At 47.7% G+C, this 20,236-nt stretch overlaps 6 protein-coding genes across 6 annotated transcripts; 3 read left to right on the top strand and 3 right to left on the bottom strand.

Annotated features, from left to right (window-relative positions):
• Nucleotides 1-70: 70 nt before the first annotated feature.
• BHQ10_004370 (uncharacterized protein) lies at nucleotides 71-5,907 on the bottom strand (the record flags this gene model as incomplete). Its single annotated transcript, XM_040876729.1, has 5 exons — nucleotides 71-640; nucleotides 701-1,231; nucleotides 1,913-5,519; nucleotides 5,577-5,720; nucleotides 5,840-5,907. The coding sequence occupies 5 exons, from the start codon at nucleotides 5,905-5,907 to the stop codon at nucleotides 71-73; spliced, it is 4,920 nt and encodes a 1,639-aa protein (XP_040732874.1).
• A 421-nt stretch (nucleotides 5,908-6,328) lies between these two features.
• Nucleotides 6,329-8,698, top strand: BHQ10_004371 (uncharacterized protein; the record flags this gene model as incomplete). Its single annotated transcript, XM_040876730.1, has 5 exons — nucleotides 6,329-6,426; nucleotides 6,506-6,613; nucleotides 6,674-7,361; nucleotides 7,410-7,928; nucleotides 7,991-8,698. The coding sequence occupies 5 exons, from the start codon at nucleotides 6,329-6,331 to the stop codon at nucleotides 8,696-8,698; spliced, it is 2,121 nt and encodes a 706-aa protein (XP_040732875.1).
• Nucleotides 8,699-11,576: 2,878 nt separating this feature from the next.
• BHQ10_004372 (uncharacterized protein) lies at nucleotides 11,577-14,102 on the top strand (the record flags this gene model as incomplete). The annotated part of the gene is made up of 3 exons (XM_040876731.1): nucleotides 11,577-11,871; nucleotides 12,126-13,184; nucleotides 13,237-14,102. The coding sequence occupies 3 exons, from the start codon at nucleotides 11,577-11,579 to the stop codon at nucleotides 14,100-14,102; spliced, it is 2,220 nt and encodes a 739-aa protein (XP_040732876.1).
• A 1,229-nt stretch (nucleotides 14,103-15,331) lies between these two features.
• On the bottom strand, nucleotides 15,332-15,921 carry BHQ10_004373 (uncharacterized protein; the record flags this gene model as incomplete). Its single annotated transcript, XM_040876732.1, has 2 exons — nucleotides 15,332-15,763; nucleotides 15,820-15,921. 2 exons carry the CDS (start codon nucleotides 15,919-15,921, stop codon nucleotides 15,332-15,334), a joined length of 534 nt encoding a protein of 177 aa, XP_040732877.1.
• A 316-nt stretch (nucleotides 15,922-16,237) lies between these two features.
• Nucleotides 16,238-17,182, top strand: BHQ10_004374 (uncharacterized protein; the record flags this gene model as incomplete). The annotated part of the gene is made up of 1 exon (XM_040876733.1): nucleotides 16,238-17,182. The coding sequence occupies one exon, from the start codon at nucleotides 16,238-16,240 to the stop codon at nucleotides 17,180-17,182; it is 945 nt and encodes a 314-aa protein (XP_040732878.1).
• Nucleotides 17,183-17,337: 155 nt separating this feature from the next.
• Nucleotides 17,338-19,290, bottom strand: BHQ10_004375 (uncharacterized protein; the record flags this gene model as incomplete). The annotated part of the gene is made up of 5 exons (XM_040876734.1): nucleotides 17,338-17,804; nucleotides 17,862-18,675; nucleotides 18,743-18,892; nucleotides 18,950-19,057; nucleotides 19,120-19,290. The coding sequence occupies 5 exons, from the start codon at nucleotides 19,288-19,290 to the stop codon at nucleotides 17,338-17,340; spliced, it is 1,710 nt and encodes a 569-aa protein (XP_040732879.1).
• Between the last annotated feature and the right edge of the window lie 946 nt (nucleotides 19,291-20,236).

Here is a 20,236-nt window from a genome sequence, read left to right on the forward strand (position 1 = left end):
TGACGAGCTTTGATTTCATTTTAGATAGTAGCAACTAATTATCTACTTGAACAGCTTGATAACTCCTCGCCTAAGCCCAAGGCGTCCTATCAATCCAGTCAACATACCCAAATCCACCACCTACATATCCAAACTGAAACACCTTAGCAGGCTCATCATACTCTCTCCACACAGTCTCATTTAAGATCGTATCCCACCCCCCAGCAATACGTCCCGTCTCATTCCAACCGGGTCCATACGTCTCAAACTCCGCCTGCAACGTGACGCCCGGTGTATAATTCTCAACACCTTTATTCACCCAATCTGTATATCCACTGCTTTTAATACTAGCATCCTCATATGTGCGCGCAAAGATTGACCTGTGAAGGGCGTTCCATGGTCTACCAAGTGCACATTTGCCCGCAATAGTAGCCGCAATTGAGGCATTGGCGGCGTTGATGGTGGAATCGACAATGTAGACTCCGAATTTGTTCGCGTAGGTGGTGTTTGTGCCCTTCCAGGCCGTAATGCCGCCGCCGCAAGAGCGGAGCTGTAGAGCGCAGGACTGGAACCATGCTGTGCCGAATCCGTAGAGGAAGTCGGTCTGGCCGGCGATGATGGAGTCGTAGAAGTAGGCATTGCCGAGTTTGCCAATATATACCTATAATTTATTTTAAATCAGTATAACGAATTCGACTCGACTAAGGGTGATATGGCTTACCGTATCCTGGTAAGAATAGAAACCAGAGTAATAAAATCCAGCATTGGCATAGCTCACACTAACAGCAAGCGATGGTCCCGCAGAGTACTCAGAGAACACATTCCGGAAGTCGATGTTGTAAACCCGGAAATCAGTACTGCCATATGGAGTATCGACAGGGACAGGCCACCCGGTTGGTCCAGCTCCGGTAAGTGAAGCATTCTGCGTGGGTGCGACTGTCAATACACTTGTGAATGCATTGTCGAGATATGTAGCATTGTTCGCTGCACTCCAGTAGACAGTGACCTGGTTCTCGCTAGCATTTTTAGCGTGGCTTGTTTCGCCGAGTAGAGTCACAGGGCCCGGGCGAGTAATGTTCAATTGCTCAGTGTAGCTGCCGGCGCGAATGAGGATTGTTGCTGATGAGTTGTCGTGAGGTAGTGAAAGTATTGCAGATTGGATTGAGGTAAAATGCGCGTGCTTGGGAGAAGTGGAAGAGTTGTCGTTCGAGACGATGATGGTGTTGTGTGGACAAGCTGAGAGAACGCCGGCCTGGCAGGGAATGCGAGAATCAATTCTGCTTGCTGGGGCTGATAGAGCTCCAGGTAGAAGGGCAGAAAATGCAGCCAAAGTCCGGATGACTTGATTATTGTTTAAAAATTTCATGATGAAACACTGTTTGAACTTCAAGCTCAACCTCTATCGGCAGAGTTACTGCAAAAGTGTCTTCAGGTTATTCCTCACCTTGACTTCCACTACATATAGTCTGAGCAGCAATTGATCTTCTTATATACCTTAACACATGCAATTAGCTCTACGACGTCTCCTGAATTTATCCGGGGATTATGCGGGGAAATCATAGCTTCTCCTCCGGATTATCTCTCTCGACTGACTGGAGAAATAAAATGTACTGCTCCAAATTACCAAGCTTCTATATTAATCAAGAAATGTTTCTTTAGATTTCCTCTAAAAGCTTCTTTTTAAAAACAACCGTTCTGATTCGTGTATACCTTAGACCTTGCACATTACGCATGGCAGTTAAATCTCCGCTTAGGGTTAGGAGACGGAGAAATTGTGTCCACCTCTTAGATAGCAGGTATCGATATGCAAGTTTCAAGAGTAGTTAATGACGAATACTATCATTCTAAGAATAATCACATGCTGGTTTGAATAAAATAGAGAAGGAGATAGTGGCATCATTATCGTAATCATTAACGAGACAATTTATATCACAGCACGTTTGACAACAAACTCATCTAGAACCTCAACAGCTTGCTTCTTATCCACCGCAACACCATAACCACCGCCACCAGGAGTCTGAACAATAAATCTATCACCCGTGTTCATCGCCATTGACGCCTTGGCACCAACGGATATTGTTCGCACAGATCCATCGACGGGATCCTTGCGAATCCACAGATTCACGCCTCTCTTTCCATCTTCGCCMCCAGCCATACCATACGGTGCAACAACTCGTCTTTCAGACAAGATGCTTACTTGCAATGGTCGTCGCAACTCAATGTCGCGAATGCAGCCATCACCACCCCGGTTTCTACCACCACCACCACTGCCCTTGCGAATACTGAACTCACGAAGAAGAACAGGATAGCGTTTCTCGAAGGTCTCTGGGTCAGTCATGCGCGTGTTTGTGCTACCGGTATGAACACCTGATTGACCCTCCCAGTTCGCACCTGCGCCCGCACCACCGGCAATAGTCTCGTAGTATCCAAAGCCCTTCGTCACAGCACCAGTAACGGGATCTTTACCACCGTAGCCAAAAGTGAGGTTGTTGCATGTTCCTTGACTGGCACCCATGACTCTGAATGCTTTCAAGATGACATCGATAATCCGTTGTGCTGTCTCAACGTTTGACCCTACAGTTGCGGCTTTCATGCTTGGTGACAGGATTGTGTTGGGTGGACAGATGACGTTGATCGGCGCCAAACAGCCTTGGTTTAAGGGAATGTCGGAGGAAATCATGGATCGGAGACAGTACATAATACCGCTGTACATAACTGCTGGTGGGCTGTTGAGATTGTTTAGCGCTTCGGGTCCGGTGCCGGTAAAGTCGAATTTGGCGGATCCGTCGGTTGGGTCGATGGTGATTTTTAGTACCAATGGAGTTCCATCATCCATGTAATCAACTGCCTCGAGAGGTTGACCTTGGAAGCGACGACTAAAGTCCTTGAGTAAGCCGCGAACGGTATCTTCGGCATTCTTTTGAACTGCATGCATGTACAGCTCGACGACAGGCCAACTGTATTCGCGGACCAGACCTTGGATCAAATGAATGCCCTTGTTGTTTGCCGCAATTCCTGCTTTGAGATCGGAAATGTTGTCATTCAAAGTTCTCGTGCCACTGCAGCCAGGATATTGAGCCGGAACCTCGTAGAGAAGATGAGTGACACCCTCTTCATCAAAGATACCCTCTTTTACTAGCTTGAAAGATTCGATAGCGGCMCCTTCCTGCCACAATTCAGTCGAATTGGGTGGCATACTTCCCGCAGCAATTCCACCGATATCAGCATGGTGGCCACGGTTTGCGACAAAGAAGAGAATCTTTGTAGGATCGTTTTCGTCGAAGACAGGTGTCGTTACAGTCAAATCTGGAAGGTGGGTACCACCGGCAATAGGATGGTTTGATAAAATGACATCGCCGGGTTTCAGTTCTCCTTTTGCGTATCGTCTTGCCTGGTACGCAATTGCGTAGGACATTGATCCCAAGTGGGCGGGTATGTGAGGCGCATTAGCGACCAATTGACCATCAGCTGAAAAGACTGCGCAACTGTAGTCAAGACGCTCCTTGATATTTGTCGATATTGAAGTCTTTCGGAGGGTCTCACCCGTCTGCTCAGCAACGCTCATAAAGCGATGACTGAAGACGGAGAGCTGAATAGGGTCAACCTCATCTGCAGAAATCTTCTTGGTCTCAGCGTCTAATAGATCGATGACAACATGTTCATCCAAGACAGTTGCCTCACTGGCCGGGTCAACGACGATGGTCTGAGTTGCATCAATGATCATGGCTGGGCCTAGTATAACGCTTCCCTTGGGTACGTCTTGAAGATGGAAGATGCGCGAGTCTGTCCACCCCTCTTTTTCAAAGTATACTTTTCGTACCAGAGCTGGTTTCAGGTCTTGCTGATTTGAGCGATTGATCTCTTTCAGCTGTTGAAAAGGGCTCTTGATCTTGACATCCACAGCTTTGCCGACTGATCGAAGTCGCACGTCATCAACTAGGATTTCGCGCGGTTGGGTAAAGCCAAACTCGCGTTTGTGGCGAGCAATGAATCCCTCAGAAAAGGTGGCGGCGTCAGACTCGGCAATCATAAGTGAAGTATCGCTTCCGCGATAACGCATGTTGAGGAACACTTCATGTGAAATCTGATCTTCGGAAAAGCCTTCCTCAAGCAGCTGCTTAGTGCTTCGCTGACGGAGAGCACCGGCTCTCTTCTCAATACGAGGAGCAGAGTCCTTGTTGTAAACACCAGACTCCGGCTCTTGGAGCTCAACAACCACATCCGCCAGAGCCATTCCATAGGCCGACAAGATGCTAGAGAAACGGTGAATCAGCACTCGTTTGATACCGAGATCCCGTGCAATGGCAGTGGCATGTTGTCCACCAGCACCGCCAAAACAGACGAGGTTGTGAGCAGCAGTCTCATAACCACGTCCTTCGCTCAGGGCTCGAATTGGTCTTGTCATGGATGCATTCGCCACAAGAAGAAAGCCCATCGCAATCTCCTCCGGTGTAAGAGTTTCTGTGCCTTTCTTTTCCGCATTAACAACCTCGGTAAGTTCCAAGAATTTCTTCTTAACAACATCAAAGTCTAGAGGACGCGCAAAGTAGTCTGGCAGAATACGGCCGAGGAAGAAATTTGCATCCGTGATTGTAAGAGGACCGCCTTTGCCATAACATGCGGGCCCTGGATATGCACCTGCAGATTCGGGACCCGCGACAAACAGGCCATTGCGCCAAAAAAGCATGGAGCCTCCACCTGCAGCTACAGTGTGGACGTCTAACTGAGGGCTTTGAAGGGCGACTTGCGAGACGGTGGTTTCAAAGACGTGTTCGAACGAACCACTATACCGGGAGACATCTGTACTTGTTCCTCCCATATCGAAACCAAGCACGGGCGTTCCATCTTCCTCATCATAGCAAGTGCGAGCACACCCAATAACGCCAGCAGCAGGTCCAGAGAGAATCGCTCGTAATCCGGTAAATCTAGTGAATGAGGTAAGACCGCCATCTGACTGACATAAAAGTAATTTCTTGGCGTTATGATCTTCCAACCGGCCCTTGAAGCCCGAACGGAAACCTTCAATATACTGAGCAATAACCGGAGATAAATAAGCATCCGCTGTTGCCGATTGAGCTCGAGGAACAATTCGGATCATAGGCTGTAACTCCGAAGAGACCGATGCTCTAAACCCGATCTCACGTGCAATCGCTGCCACGGCAGCTTCATGATCCGGGAATGCAAATGAATGCATAAACGCAATAGCCAGGGTGCGGTACCCTTCATCCCATAACTTTTGAAGGTCTTGGCGGACTTGCGTAAGATCTGGTTGTTGCAAAATGCGGATAGCTTCTCCGGTAAGGCCTTCGACTAAGGCTGGGTCGGATTTTATATCAATGGGTTGAGGTTCCGGATCTTCGGCGAAGCCTTCTATAGTGACTCTCTCTTCTACTTCAATGACTTTCTCATATAAACGATCGAGTTTCGAAACGGATAGATCGAAGATGCTAGGGCGGGCTTGATTGCCAATAACTAGAAGATCTTTGAAACCTTTTGTAATTAAAAGGGCGACTCGCTCGCCTTTTCGTTCTAAGAGGGCACTAAAAAATGCATATCAGCTGATGTCATTTGATTCGATGACTGCTGGAGATTCTCACTTTGTTGCAACAGTTGTGCCCATACGTATCGACTCTACTGGCGTGATGTCCAGAGGTGTACCTCTAGGAATAGTCTGACCAGTAGCCTGTTCAAGAATCTGCCGGATGCCTTCGATAGGTGCATCATCATATTCTCCAGGATTCCTGGATAACAACTTAAAAATCAAGTCGTTTTCTCGACCAGGGATGCTTGCCCAACTATTTCCGAAATGTATTAGTAAACTCGGTTACAGGGCTTAAGCGAGAGACGCCAACAAACGTACAAGTCACAGAATGTGCCGCCCCTGTCAATAGCGATTCTGATGCCTTTGGTTTCGCTTTCTATAGCCATTATTCGAATCTCTTCGTTGTTCGGATAATGACCGATTGCTGTGTTATTGTGTCGGTGTGATGTATATAAGCCACCTACAGACGTGGCTGCAGTGCATCTTTATATCATGCATCGTGATTCTCGTTTAATGACGCGCGATTTGTCAAGGCATAAATCGGTTGGATAAAGCACAGCCTCCGGTCGATAGCGATGGGCAGCCGATGCGGGTGAGTCTATAGACTCTGTAGGTGTTTGGTAGGTGTGCTTGTTCGCGGCAACGGCAAGTCAATCGCCGAGCCGAGCGTTTCGGCTCTGATAAGATATTGCCGGCCTATGGACTCGGATCTTGTCTGGTATGTAACCCACTCCAGCCTCACATCATTTCTCATCTTCATGCAGACAGATCCACAATAAAGGACAGATACCGATCAAAGTAAACAAAATGCCCAAAATCACTCGTAGGGAGTCGAAAGACGGTTCTCCAATTTCTGTGGATGAGTTGGAAGACCGACCGTCGAAACGACAGCGGAATTCATTAGCGTATGTCCCGCAATTTCCTTCGTATCTTGAGCCAGAATGATGTTGATATGTTCTATAGCTGTCTAAATTGTCACGGCAGCAAAGTGAAATGTTCGGGCGGCAATCCATGTCGCAGCTGCGCTCGAAAACCCGAAGGCACCGAGTGTGTTTACCCTTACAGAGACCGGAAGGTCCAGGTCCAGGAGAGGTGAGTCCACTGCTCATCTGGGGGTTGGTTCTGGATCTCTAATGTATTTGATGTTTCAAGTTATTTGAACTGGTTAAAGCGAGAGGTCGCACTTCTCAAAGGCAAAGACGTCTCAGAAGAAGATATAGTCGGACAATCATCACAAACACAACACACTCCCGAAGATCGTGAGGAAGACGACGACTCCCCAGAAAGATTCGGCAATGTCGACGTGGACCTCAAAAATCCCCTGATCGAAGACAAGGCCTGGTTCGTGACAGACAGCGCGTCGTGGCAACCGATTTATATCGGTGAAGCAGCCTGTACAGCCTTCGGTACACGATTACGCCAATTCCTGAATGGCAATGAACCCGTCGCGCCATTATCACGATCCAAGTACTCCAAACACAAGGCATTTCTGCGCATGGCAGCCCCGGCTCCCAGATTTGAGTGGCCCAATCGTGCTTATGCACATTTATTGCTTAAAGTGGCATTGCGGTTTCTGGGTAATGATTATCATTTAATGCTGCGAAAGTCGACTATAGAGAGAATGCAAGAAATCTATGATACGCAAAAACTAGATGATCCAGTCTTTGTGTGCAAATTGTTTGCTCTATTCTCAATGGGTGAGATGTATTCCAACCGACGATTAGGATCGACTAAGGGTCCCGATGTGCCCGGTACTGGGTACTTTGTGCAGGCGATGAGTCTGACCCAGGATATGCATGAGGAGGCTTCAGTTGTGTACGTAGAAGCACTGCTGATTATCGTGAGTTGTTATCTTATTGGGAAATGTGCCGCTTTCTGACATGTACAGTCTTTGTATTCCCTGGCACTCAACCGCACCAAGTCTGCATATACCTACGCCGGAATGGCCCTCCGTCTCTGTCTTACTCTAGGCCTACATCACAATGTTCCAGAAGGCTACACAATTTCTGCCGTTGAGAGAGAACATCGCATACGGGTCTGGTGGAGTGTATACATCATCGATCGCATGACTAGCTCAAAATTGGGTCATCCAGTCACTGTCCAAGACAGTGACATTGACGTCGACTTGCCATCAATGGACAAACTCACACCCAGTGAACAAGAAGAGTTCTCTGATCCTTCTCATCTTATCGCACACGTCAAGCTGGCGAGAATTTCGGGTGATATTATCTCGGATATTTATGGTCGGTCCAGTCAAACCAAGGCATTCGTGCAGAGTGTGCAGAAGATCCTTCGTAGCCTCAGAACGTGGGCAGAAACATTGCCAGCAAGTGTGCAGATATCTCAAACCAAGCCCTTGAGATACTCGTCAAGAAATGTTGCTTCTTTACATTTGTGTTTCAATCAGGTAAGTTTAAGTTCACTCCCATTGTCTGTATTCAAATATACTCATGGATAAACCTTTGGAAGTGCGTGATACTCACCACCCGCCCGATTCTATTTCACGTTTTCAAATCCTGCTTCCAAGGCCAAGGCGCCGCAGCCCCATCACCAACGACTATGGCCCTAGCAGACGCTTGCATTCACGCCGCACGGAGCTCCAACGGTCTCCTGACCCAACTCTGGATCGACGCTGGAATGGCAATCTACGGCTACTTCGACGCCCACTACTTGTTCTCTTCCACCATCATCCTAATGATGTCTAGCATCCTCGGCACAAGCAACAGCGACGCAGACCGCGAAGCTGTCGACACTGCATCCGATATCATGGAGTCGATTGTAAAAGATGGCAACCTACCCGCAGCCGGGTTCTACGAGCATTTCCTTGAGATCCGAAAAGTGATGTTGGAGTTCGCAGATCGAAGTACTAATGGCAATGGCAATGGTCCAGCGCAGCCAATGGATCATATAGCAGAGTTACTAGTCATGCCCGGAAGTGCCGCAGACCTTGGGCTTGATGACAGTGATGGACAGCAGAATCCTTTGGTGGACAATAACAATAACAGCGCATTCTTGACTCAGAGTCGTTTGAATAATCCTTCTATCGAAGACTTCCTGACTCAGGTGGACATCCATCATGGGGTTCCGGTGGGGATGGAGATGGCCGGTAATAATACCATATCAACGCCGGGGCCGTGGTCCAACGGGTTGATTTCCACGGGCTGGTTATTTGAATAAACGGGCAACGGAGAGATTTTTATATAGTAATGATTCGATGATTATGAACTGATGATTTGATTATCCTGATCCATCCGGTTTATCGATCCTTTTTTGGATTTTGTTTTGGATCGTGTATTGTGAGGAAGTCCTTCGTGTTGAGCTACCCTACAGCCCTGACCGATGGGAAAGCACCTTAGGCACATAAGTATAAATGTATCGACTAAGAAACTGTATAGCTAAATCTGCAGGAACTGCCTGAGGTATACAGTGCACTATCCTCGGTACTTTTCATCCTCGTTGACAAGAAGACTAACATGTCCCTTACAGTTCCAAAATTTTCATAACATAGCTACAAAGCTTGACGAATGCGGCCACCAAAGCTTTCTCGACCCGCCCCGGCCAGATCTAGATACACAGCCATTTGCAAATGATCGTACAGGACAGCGCGGGCGGCCAGATGCAATTCCTAGTGAACTGTTCGAGCGTCGAAACAAAACGTTGCAAGAAGCGCCTTGTCGAGAAGACAGATTTTCATCTTCATATAATGGGTTCCGATGGAAGATTGTCTGTTTCCGGCTTGAACCAACATTATACTGGCTCTCTCCTGGTATACTATTGGACTCTTCGAATTCAAACTTACTAGAAAAGTCTAACGTCCTTCACGAGTATGCGGGCCGCTTTGCCGCTTTGCCGCATTGCCGCATGCAGTTCATGATATTCAAAGAAGCCATCAAATTCAAATGAACCGGTCTCATCTTGTCAATCTCGATCTATCACTACTACTACGTAGTATAATACTAAATAAGTATCAGTGCGCGTATCCTTCGCTGGTCTCTATCACCGGAGAACCCCACCCCGCTGGCGGGCGGTCCAGAGCAGGATGTACGAATATGGAAATCCGCATACTATATACCACGAATGCCACGCAAATTCTCCAACTGGGTCCCAGTCAACCCCATATCCTTGAGAAAGTTAGTGAAGACTCGCTTGTCGATTTCGCTCCAATCATGTTCATATGCGCCTTCCTCCCAAAATGACGATCTGATCACATGGACTGTCAAATTGAAAAAGATGTTGTACATGTCACGCTAGTCCTGTTTCGGAGAATGATGGTCGGGGAAGCTCCGTCGGAGTAGAATAATCCCGCATCGGCTAATGATGTATCCAGCCATGAGTAGCCGATAATTACAACACTTCATATCACAGAGATAATGATCAAAATTGACGTGTTTAAGGACAGAGAGTACCGACCGTCTAAAAGTGTAGATGATAGCATGAAAAAGCATACATATATGGTGGAACTACGGAATCCTTCGAAATGGTAATATGCCTCTGCTCTTCTACTGAAAGAAAGATGCCGTCTCTCGCCCGAGTGATGCTATTTCCAAGCACGCAATCCCAATCTGATACGCTTTGACGCTAATCCCCCTACGTCCAAGCGTGGGGTTATCCCGAAATTTGTTGAAACCTTGTCAAGCATAGCCAAGTAGGCTGTGGGGGTCACTTCCACGTGATGGCATCCACTTACGGAGTACTTAGTGGCGAGATGTAACAAGGGGCTGCTGGTTCATGACACCGTCATCATTTTCGAGAATCAATGATACTACGTGATATATTTTTGTGTGATTAGTAGAATACACACAGGGACACACCGGTACTGTAGTCATGTACGACTGGTAGTCGTCTGGGTGTACCTATATGACAAAAGAGTATGCCCTCGACGCGAGGGCGTGGCTTGTACCACCTGTGTAGCTCTGCACCCCCACGTCACTTGTCGCGGGGAGCACACCTACATTGTCAACTGGTCACATCCGTAAGCACTGAGCTGTGCAGCTGCCACAATGCGCAACGGCCCAGTATGCAGTATGAAGTATGGAACGAATTGGACGGATCACAGAACTGCGGGTTGACTGTTCCTCCTTCGTGGTCTGTACCATTCCATACCAGCTTCTGGAAGAGGCGAAAGAACCCTCCAATTCACTTGCCACAGGAACCCTGCCCCTGGCTCACCTATCGATCAGACCCAAACAACGCCATGACCCAAGAAATCGCAAAGCAACATCGGTCGAGAAACCTTGTTCTAGTAATTAGACGAGCCCATAGGCACTTCAGCAATCGGCCCGAGTCATTCTTTATACTTCGTTGCGGATTACTGTTTTGGTCTGTGTTCAGGCGACCAGCAATTAAAAGCATGGCATATAGGCTGGAAACTTTCTACAAGTTCTGCAAATGGGGTTCCAAGCGACGATGAATAACCAGTAAAAGGACCGGCTTTAGTTGCCTGGAACGGACTTGCTCCACATGAGAGTCGGCACCAACACTGATTTCCGGATCAGGCAATTTCTGTAGCTCTCTCAGAGGTTGGAGGTTTATCCCCGCAGTGGAGCAAGTCCATGGCAGACTCATGGTGCCGTTGGTACGTGGGTGAATTCACGGAATAATGCCGATCGTAAGGAAGGTTGGGCGACCTCCAGACCTGGACTGGCCATTCATGTCATTGGTAAATGCATAATCTACTGTAATCGTGTTCATTGCTATCTGAGTCATTTTAATCCCACCCAGCTAGAACTATTCGTGGCTGTTGGCAGCTCGCGTCCAGACCCCGATTGTCTGACAGTACCAGCTAGTGATGCGATTGAGCTGGATTTTGGGGAAGTGGTTTGTGTGTGTGTGAGGGGTTCCATAAGTTTTTTTCTCTTGTTCGTAGTTCTTGTCTTGCTTTCCCCCGGATTTCAACTTTCTCCAGAATCTATCTATTCTCCTTCATATATACGGATTATATAAAGATACTTGCGACTGTACAAGATCTAGTCCAAAACGAAGATCATTGATGCATTGAACCGAGAAGCTACACTAGATATACTATTTCACACCATCCCTTGCAGCGTGCATCACCATGCCGAAGCGTTCCTGGAATCAAGTCGACGGAGCAGCGACACAACCAATTCGTCGTGGCGCAAACAGAGCCTCAACAAAAGACGTTCACATTAAGTCCGGAAGTCCCAGTAGCCCGGACGATGTCAAGGCCAACTTTTCACATCCTCCAACCCCGACCTTGACAGATGCCGGGTCAGAGCCTCGATCTGCGAAATCCGGATCACGCCAGAGAGCTGCTAGCATTCACTCAGACGATAATGAGCAGATGGCATGGCCGTCTATTACGCGCAAGGTGAAGGCTTGTGCGGCCTGTCGTAAGCAGAAGGTGAGACTGCAATTCTCAGAAAAGAATTGGGCTTGAAACGGGAAACTAATCCGAAATACGATGGCAGATTAAATGTGACATGGACGATGACCACCCGCCTTGCAAAAGATGCAAAGAAAGAGGTTTATCGTGTAAACTTAATAAGAGCTTGCAAACACTTATCGATGAAGAGTCAAGGTAATATTCGCTTCGTCGTGGTAGAATAAATAGTCACTGATAGCTATCACAGATGGCGCAAAACAGTTAGCCATGACTTGACCATCATGCACTCGGCACTCGAGCAGACATTGCGCGCATTATCTCTCCCAACGCTACCTTCTCTACACACCCCGCTACCAGAGCTCGGAAGTTTTCAAGAACCAGAAGCCCCGATTACTCAAACAACCGAGTCGATTACCGCTAGAGACCCTGAAACCTCTTCTCAGCTACAACCGGCTCAGGAGACGTCGTCACATATTCCAATCGAGTCGCTATACGAGCTCACCCGCCTGCGCTCCCTACGAGGAGAAACAGTAGAAGAACTGCCCTCGAATCACGACGACTTCATCTCCCGCGGGCTGGTGCCTGTTGACGAAGCCGAGAAACTATTCCACTTTTATCAAACCCAGCTAGACCCTTATATCTATGGTCTAGCCAGCAAGTACAAGACATTAGAAAGCTTACGACGAAGTTCCTCTTTACTCACAGCCTGCATCTGCACAGTCGCAGCATCACATCAAGCCGGTAATGGTCAACTGTACGAAACCTGCAACCAGGAATTCCGCCGATTGGTTTCTAGCTCAATGTTTGAGCGCCGCATCAGTCTGGATTATTTGCGTGCGTTGGTGATTGGCTCGTATTGGTTGAGTGATGTTTCGTGGACACTAGCTGGTCTGGCTGTTCGACGAGCGAGCGATATCAACCTTCACAAGTTCTACTACCGCATCATCGATTCAGCAAATGAGTTTGCGCAGACGCCTAAAAGCTGGGATCTATCAGATCCTGAAGCGTCGATTGATCCTGTTCGGTTGTGGTATTTGCTCTATATCTGTGATCAGCATTTGTCGATATTGTATACCCGAGCACCCATGATTCGAGAAGATGATACCATTCGTGGGTGGCGTTCATACCTCGAGTCTCCGCATGCTTCGCAATCGGATATCCGAATTTCGTCGCAGGTAGCACTTATGACATTACTCAGTCAGATTCGCGAATTTTTCGGCGTGGATGCCTCCAAGTCTATTCCTCGTGGCGCGATGCCTCATATCAACACGTTCAGCCATCACCTCGATAAATGGCTGGCTCATTGGTCTTCCAAACTCCGTAAGTCTCCTTGCGCCACTTCACAAGAGACAATGCTAACAGTATGCATTAGGTCCCAACGAACATATCGGCAATTTCCCCTCCAAAGGAGTCCTGCTGCACTATCACTTCGGCAAACTTCATCTCTATTCTCACGTCTTCCGCGGCCTTAAATCCGGCGACCACATCGAACATATTCCCTCCTACTTCAAAGACGCAGCCTCAACAGCCGTGTCACACGCCACCACCATTTTGGAGCTTCTGCTCGGCGACGCCGACATTCGTCGTAGCATAATCGGTGTACCGCACTACTTCCACACCATGGTCGCTTTCGCATGCGTCGTGCTACTCAAAGTCGCGGATCGGTATCGCGACGATCTCGGCATCGATGTTGCGTCCACCCATTCACTCATCCAGCGCGTGATCGACTTCTTTAGGCACGTGAAATGCGGACAGTATCATCTTGTGCATTGGATGGCCGATGGGCTTGCGAAGATGCTTGCACAATCTTCTTCCGCCCAGAGTTCAAGGGATAGTATGAGCAGTGACAGCGTCAATGGCAGCATCAACGGTAGCATTAACAGTAGCGCTCACTCAAATGTTCCTCTGTCGTGGGATAACACACATACCCGCACCAACAATCAAACCAGTGGGAATCTCAGAGGGGGGCTCAATACAATGAGCCCCTCTCTCGTCCACCACGAAAATGTCGATAACACCTTGTTCAACAGCGTCAGCGAAATACCTGAACAACCATCGTTTCTGTCACTAGATCCCAATTTCGGTCATCTCAATGCCGAGGACGATGATCATGGTATGATGGTTGGCGGCGGTGCTGGTATTGGAATGACCGGTGGAGGTGCGTTTTTGCCGATGCTGGATGGTATTGAAGGAGGTGGTGATTATGGTTTGACTGATTTGAGTTTCAATTTCGTATAAAATTCTGCGTCCTGTTAGATTTCGAGTGGTTCTTTTTTCTGGATTGTTTGCGAATTGGTTGGTATATGTCGTTTTCATACCCTGTTTTTGTCTTGCGCGCGGCGTTTTTGACGAATTATGGTATGTCTCGGATTCGCGATGTTTTCACGAAGTATATATAAGACCGAAAAGTTTTGGCGTCAAGGAATATATATACATTCTCGAACTTTCGGACTAGTGTGTTCACTAAAATACTACGGATTAATTCCGAAGAACGGCATTCTCTCCGCATATCTGGGTCAACATTGTCTCAAGTTTATGTATGTAGTATGTGCCTAGTATACTTGGCTGATATCATTGGACAGGTAGATCCATTTCTTCAAACAAGGCCGTATCGGCTTGAATCTGAGTTGAAAATGGGGCTTCGGCAGATGTTCTCAGAGGTAGCTGTCTGCTTGCTGGAGGCGTATGTCATCTATGACTTGCGTGCAACCAGGCTCAGGCAATCTTGCATGTGTCCCATTTATTCCAAAATTCCCATCATATGAAGGACATCAGTATTTAGTAATAGACAATGCCTTCGCTATATCCTAGTGTAGGACAGCGTATCCACCATGAACACAGCGGGAAAGCCCTTCTCTATAAATGCGAGATTCGGAGGAAACGCCGTATACTCCGTATGTATCCTAGATGGCGAATCGGATTTGCATATATGCAGGTGCCTTTAGTGGCCCCAGCTTCCTATGATTTTACTTCTTGAAGAAATTTAGGTCACCTCTAGCCCCAGCTATAGCCACAGTCTGTTATGATCCATTCAGTATAGTATCATGAGGTCGGTCTGATATGTTAAAGATTGAAAAAACCCAAGTCACCCTAATCAAGTATAAAGAGTCAGCTCTGCCTTGTACAGCATGCTTACAAGCTGACATAAATTGGCAATATTTGAGTTCTAAGCAGGTTCATAGCCGATCGGCAAAAGCAATCTATTTTAGAATGTCAGTCAACTGCCGTTTATTTTGTCTTCAGTCTGCTCATGAAAGAAAAAGGGCTTCCTTATGACCGAGCATAATAAACAGTGCCGTGGTCTGATTAGGCTGGTTTCGACACCTGTCTTCTGTCAATGCTCTTTCGGACACGCAATAGTCATGCTTTCTACCAGTAATGCGTGGAATTCCAGATCTGATACATGTACAAGTACTCCCCGAGATACACTAGGTATCCAGTCAGTCGATATCTGCATAGAAATAGATCTAAGCCGCCCCCTCCGGCCTTCTAACCCTCATAAAATCACCCGTATCATATGTCAACTCCGGTGTTATCCTTGCAATCTTCCACCTCCCCTCGATCCTCACGAATTTATGTTCCATCCAAGACCTCCCATCACTCGTTTCAACAATCGTCCTCTTCTTCCCTCCGTCTGTGTTCGCATTTCCATCCTCCCAGCGCCCGTGACTAGCAAGCTGCTGCCACTGAACCACAATCTCGTCCTCGGCCACGCTTTTGATGTATGGTTGAGCGAGGAGATGTTGTGTTGCGAGCGCTCTGTTGCCCAGGTGTTCGGCGGAGAGCCATTCGGTTGCAAATTCGTGGGATGTGTATCGCTTTTCGCCCCAGGAGGGGACGACGGAGGTGTAGTCTACGATTACTTCGGGGGCGAGTGTTGCTGAGAGACGAGCCAGATCCTATTTTTTTGTATCAGCATCTTACATTATAGGTATTAGGAGTCGTTGGGATTTACCTTTCTGTCGTAGCCATCGGCCCAGACACGAGCTGTCTGTATTACGGCGATGTAATCTTGAAAGGATAGATTGGTGGGTATATAGATCTCAAAATTCGCCATGATAATGATGAGAATTAGATGTTTTGTAAATTTGAAATTGGTTTGGGGTACATGTACATTCTTGACTCAGTCAAAGACGTTTAGATGCTCTTTTGGTCACCTGGAATATGAGAATGAACATTGAATCACCCCGTGGGGTCACCGTGTGAAAGTCTCGGATTATCCGAGAATTGAAATCTGGGGGCATACGATATATTTTCTCGGCATATTGCTGATTCAGTGATTGTTGTTTATGTGCTAAAGCAATTTCTTTTTTCTACATCTTGTTCTGAGCTTAGAGGAAACAGAGAATATTGAATTATCTCAAGCAATCAAAATGATGCAATCACCATTCACCCTTCGCACCGACGTCTATCCGGCAATCTCTCCCACCATTCTCTCGGGCACCCTTACCGGCAAGAATGCTCTTGTGACAGGTTCAGGCAGAGGCATAGGCCGCGAAATATCTATCGCCCTCGCCAAAGCTGGCGCCAGCGTGGCTATCACAGGCCGCACGGCCCAGGAAGTCGAGTCAACAACTCGCGAAGTCTCAGAGCTTATCTCTCCGAAACATGAAAATACAGGCGAAGGAGATGCGGGGAAGCAACAGCAACCACAACAACAAAAAGTAGTCGGAATTACCGCCGACGTACTTGACCGCAAGGATCAAGAACGCCTCATTCGGGAATTCCACACCCAACTCGGCCAGATCGATATCCTGATCTTGAATGCGGGTAGTAATGTGTTTATGCCCTTCCATCTTACCGAGGCAGATGGTTGGTGGGATATTATGGAGCTCAATGTTCGGGCACCCGTCGAATTGACTCGGCTAGTAGTCCCGGAGATGATGCAAAGGAACTCGGGCACAATCGTCTATACATCTTCGCGTGCTGCGACGGCAAATTTGCCCTGGACGACAAGTTATAATTGTGCCAAAACGGCTATTACGCGTTTTGCAGGCACTTTGCAGGCTGAACTCGAGCAGGTGCAGAAAATCGAAAATAAGTTCGACCGCAACGAAATTCAACTCTTTAGCATTCATCCCGGTGAGATTGAGACTAAATTACATCAGACGGGGTTTCCGGAAAAGACTAAACAGGAAGCCCCGTATGTGATTGAACATATGGAGGCGCTTGGGAAGAAGAGGCCGCATTTTCAGGGGGCGTTGCCGGCTTGGACTTGTGTTTGGCTTTGTGCTGGCAAGGGGGAGGAGTTGAAGGGGGCGTATGTGGATTGTACGAGGGATGTAGAAGAGCAGGCCGCTGCCGTTAGAACGAAGTAGTTATTTTTACAATTCAATATCACATTTTTTTGAAGTACGTATCATCAAGGACATATATCAATAAGATTATTGATTGACGCTCGTTACAATTGAGGCTACACACAATTTGTCAGCTATCTCATATCACACTAGAAAAAAGTTCCACGACCGTAACATCAATGAGCAATAGTCATCTGCTTATCACGAATCTCCGAACTCTCCAAAGCCGACTCGACATGGTCATTCATTCTCTTCGCCACAGACTTCAACGAACAAGCCACCAACGCATTCGCGGCGACCACGACACAAATAGCAATCCAAACATATTTCCATGAATAAGTCACCGCAACCGCTTGAGCGCCACGAATAGCGGGAATTAATGATTGTGGTAGACCCTCAACCAGGTTTAGAGCCATGGGGTTCGAGCTCATAAGCGCTGTGACAACTGATGAGGTCAGGTTGCCTTCCCCAGCGGCGCTGAGAACACCTCCGACATCATGGGCGAGCGCGGCGCCGATCTTATTGTTGTAGATGGCGGTGAAGATTGTGATGCCGATTATACCGCCGAATGCTCGACAAGCGACGCCGATTGTGCCTGCTGTGCCGAGGAGGAACGATGGGACGGAGAGACCCATAGCCACGACTGCACATTTAGTCAGTATATAAGACTAGTCACCACAATAGGTTGAGGAATACGTACCAGGGATAACAGTAGTCACTGCAGTACCAATACCGAACAACGAGGAGAAAGCATACGCCCAGCTCAATCGCTGCTCATTGACCATAGCCATCAGACCCGTGAACAGGCTACACCACAACAAAGCACAAACCAACATGACACGATAGGACTTGGTCTTAGCCATGACAAATCCAGCGGGTAAGCATCCAAAAGCCGAGGTGGTCAAGAAAGGTGTGAGGACTGTCGCAATCTTGACGGCGTCGGTGGTAAACATGTCCGCTATCTGTTGAGCATAAAGCACATTCACGCCGAGAAGAAGCATGCCGTCCACAGTGCACACGAACAGGAGAATAGGGAAGTTTCTGGTCTCGAACAGACGATGGTCGAAAATCCCCTCAGTGGTGAAGAGCCATTCATATAGACCGAAGCCCACGAGGCCGGCACAGCCAACTACCAAGCTGGCGATCACCTTGCCGGAAGACCAGGGGTAGGTATCTCCACCCCATGTTAAAGCAATAAGAAGCGAAGCAATTGAACCAGCGAAAAGGAAGATGCCAAAATAATCAACCTTGGATATAATCTCGCGCAGTTGACCCTGCTGTCTTCTCAAACCAGTTGGAGGTGGATGGTAGAAGAAAAACACGAGAGTTGCAGATGCACCATAGACAAAGGCGTTGAGATAGTATGACCATCGCCAGGATTGGTATTTCACAAAGGCACCCGCACCGAGAGTACCGGCAATAACGCAGCAACTCGCGAACGCTTGAGAAAATCCCATGGTCCATGGTCGTAACTTGTTCGGGGTAACTTCTTGAGCAGCGGGGATGCCCATAATCTATCGTCAAACATTCGTTGTCAGCACATTAAGAGATTTTCAACGATAATCTAGAGTTTGAACTTACACATCCGGCATTAGCCAACCCAGTCAATGTGTTTCCTGCAACAATCACTTCTGTGCGATGGGCCGAGCCTGAGATGATGGAGCCGACGACTCCTAGTATGCTACAAATGACGATGAACCATTTCTTTCCGAGACGGTCACTGAGAGAGCCCTTTATAGCATAAGAGTCTTAGTAATAGAAAAGTGCCAGAGCTGATCGATAACTTACAAACACGGGTCCAAATGCCAATGTTACCAAGAGGTTGGAATTGGCAATCCAAGATGCAAGAGATGCGCCTCCAAGTGCTTGGACCTGGAAGCTGATGATAGTGTTTGTCTAGATAGGGGTTAGAAGAGTTCATCCTCTACTTGAAGGTCCTTTCAAATATGAACACTTACAGTATTGGCAATAGCAGCGCAGTTATTCGACATTGAAAGAGCAACGATGGCCATCATCGTCCTCCAGCCAACCTGATAGATGGAAGCCGGCTCATCTTCTGTTGCTAGGACTTCGGCTCCCATATCAGGAATCTGCTCCTGATGCGTTATCTCGGATTTTTCTTCCGCCATAGTAACTGACGTTTGAGGTGACTGAATTATCGATGATGATGGTCGAGTATTCGAACGAGATGAAGACAGACGGACTTAAATGGGATTTGAGATCTCGACCCCGAGAACTATATCCAAGCTTGCCCCAGCTTTTCCCCAGATGAGTCTGGAGCAAAAGAGACCCCATCTCGGAAATGCCGAATTGATGTGTTTCGGCAAACCCGCGTCATCCTGGTTGTATTCGAGGTTGGACCAATGAAGGCCATATGCTGACGACGCATAATATCGATGCTAGGATTCCATGGGACTATCTATATTAAAAAGAACGTGACATTTCCTGGTGAACAAATATCATTCGTGGTCAGTCTTATCTGGCTTGTTGGGTTTCCAGAGTCACGGACATCCCGGGTCTCTCGAAAGCGGTTTCCGATGCGCTCAAATTCAATAACTAGCGCCATCAGTCCGGATAGATATCGCGGTAGATGTGGGAAAAGCTCATTTGGTGCTTATGAACGTCACCGATGATTTTGGATACCAAGAGAGATGGTTGCAAGCCTGAGAAACCTGGCATCAAAAGAACCATGTCGACAACCAATCAAAAGTCGAGACTATTGGACAGGGTCACATGACGAGTGCTCAGTCATGTGATCTTAACCAATCAGGCTAACTGCTTTGAGCCAATCAGGTTCGATCCAGATGAGTTCCATTTTCTTCTCAAAGCTCGCCAGAGCTCTCAAAGCGTCAGGCCTATCCTGAATGGTATTTATAAAGTGCCAGAACTGAAATGCAAAAAAGTGTCCAAAAGTTCCCGGCGCTCACTTGTCGCCTCGAGCCGCCTTGAAGACATACGGATTACTCTTTTGGGTTTCCGACGGAACACGGAAAACTACCGAGCAGAATGGACGTGCTTCGGTTATAAACGCCGGAACAACTCCGAGATACGGCACTTATTGTGGAGAGCATATGA

This window comes from Talaromyces amestolkiae (genome assembly GCF_001896365.1).
Source record: "Talaromyces amestolkiae strain CIB chromosome Unknown scaffold7.1, whole genome shotgun sequence".
In the NCBI taxonomy this organism is placed as follows: domain Eukaryota; kingdom Fungi; phylum Ascomycota; class Eurotiomycetes; order Eurotiales; family Trichocomaceae; genus Talaromyces; species Talaromyces amestolkiae.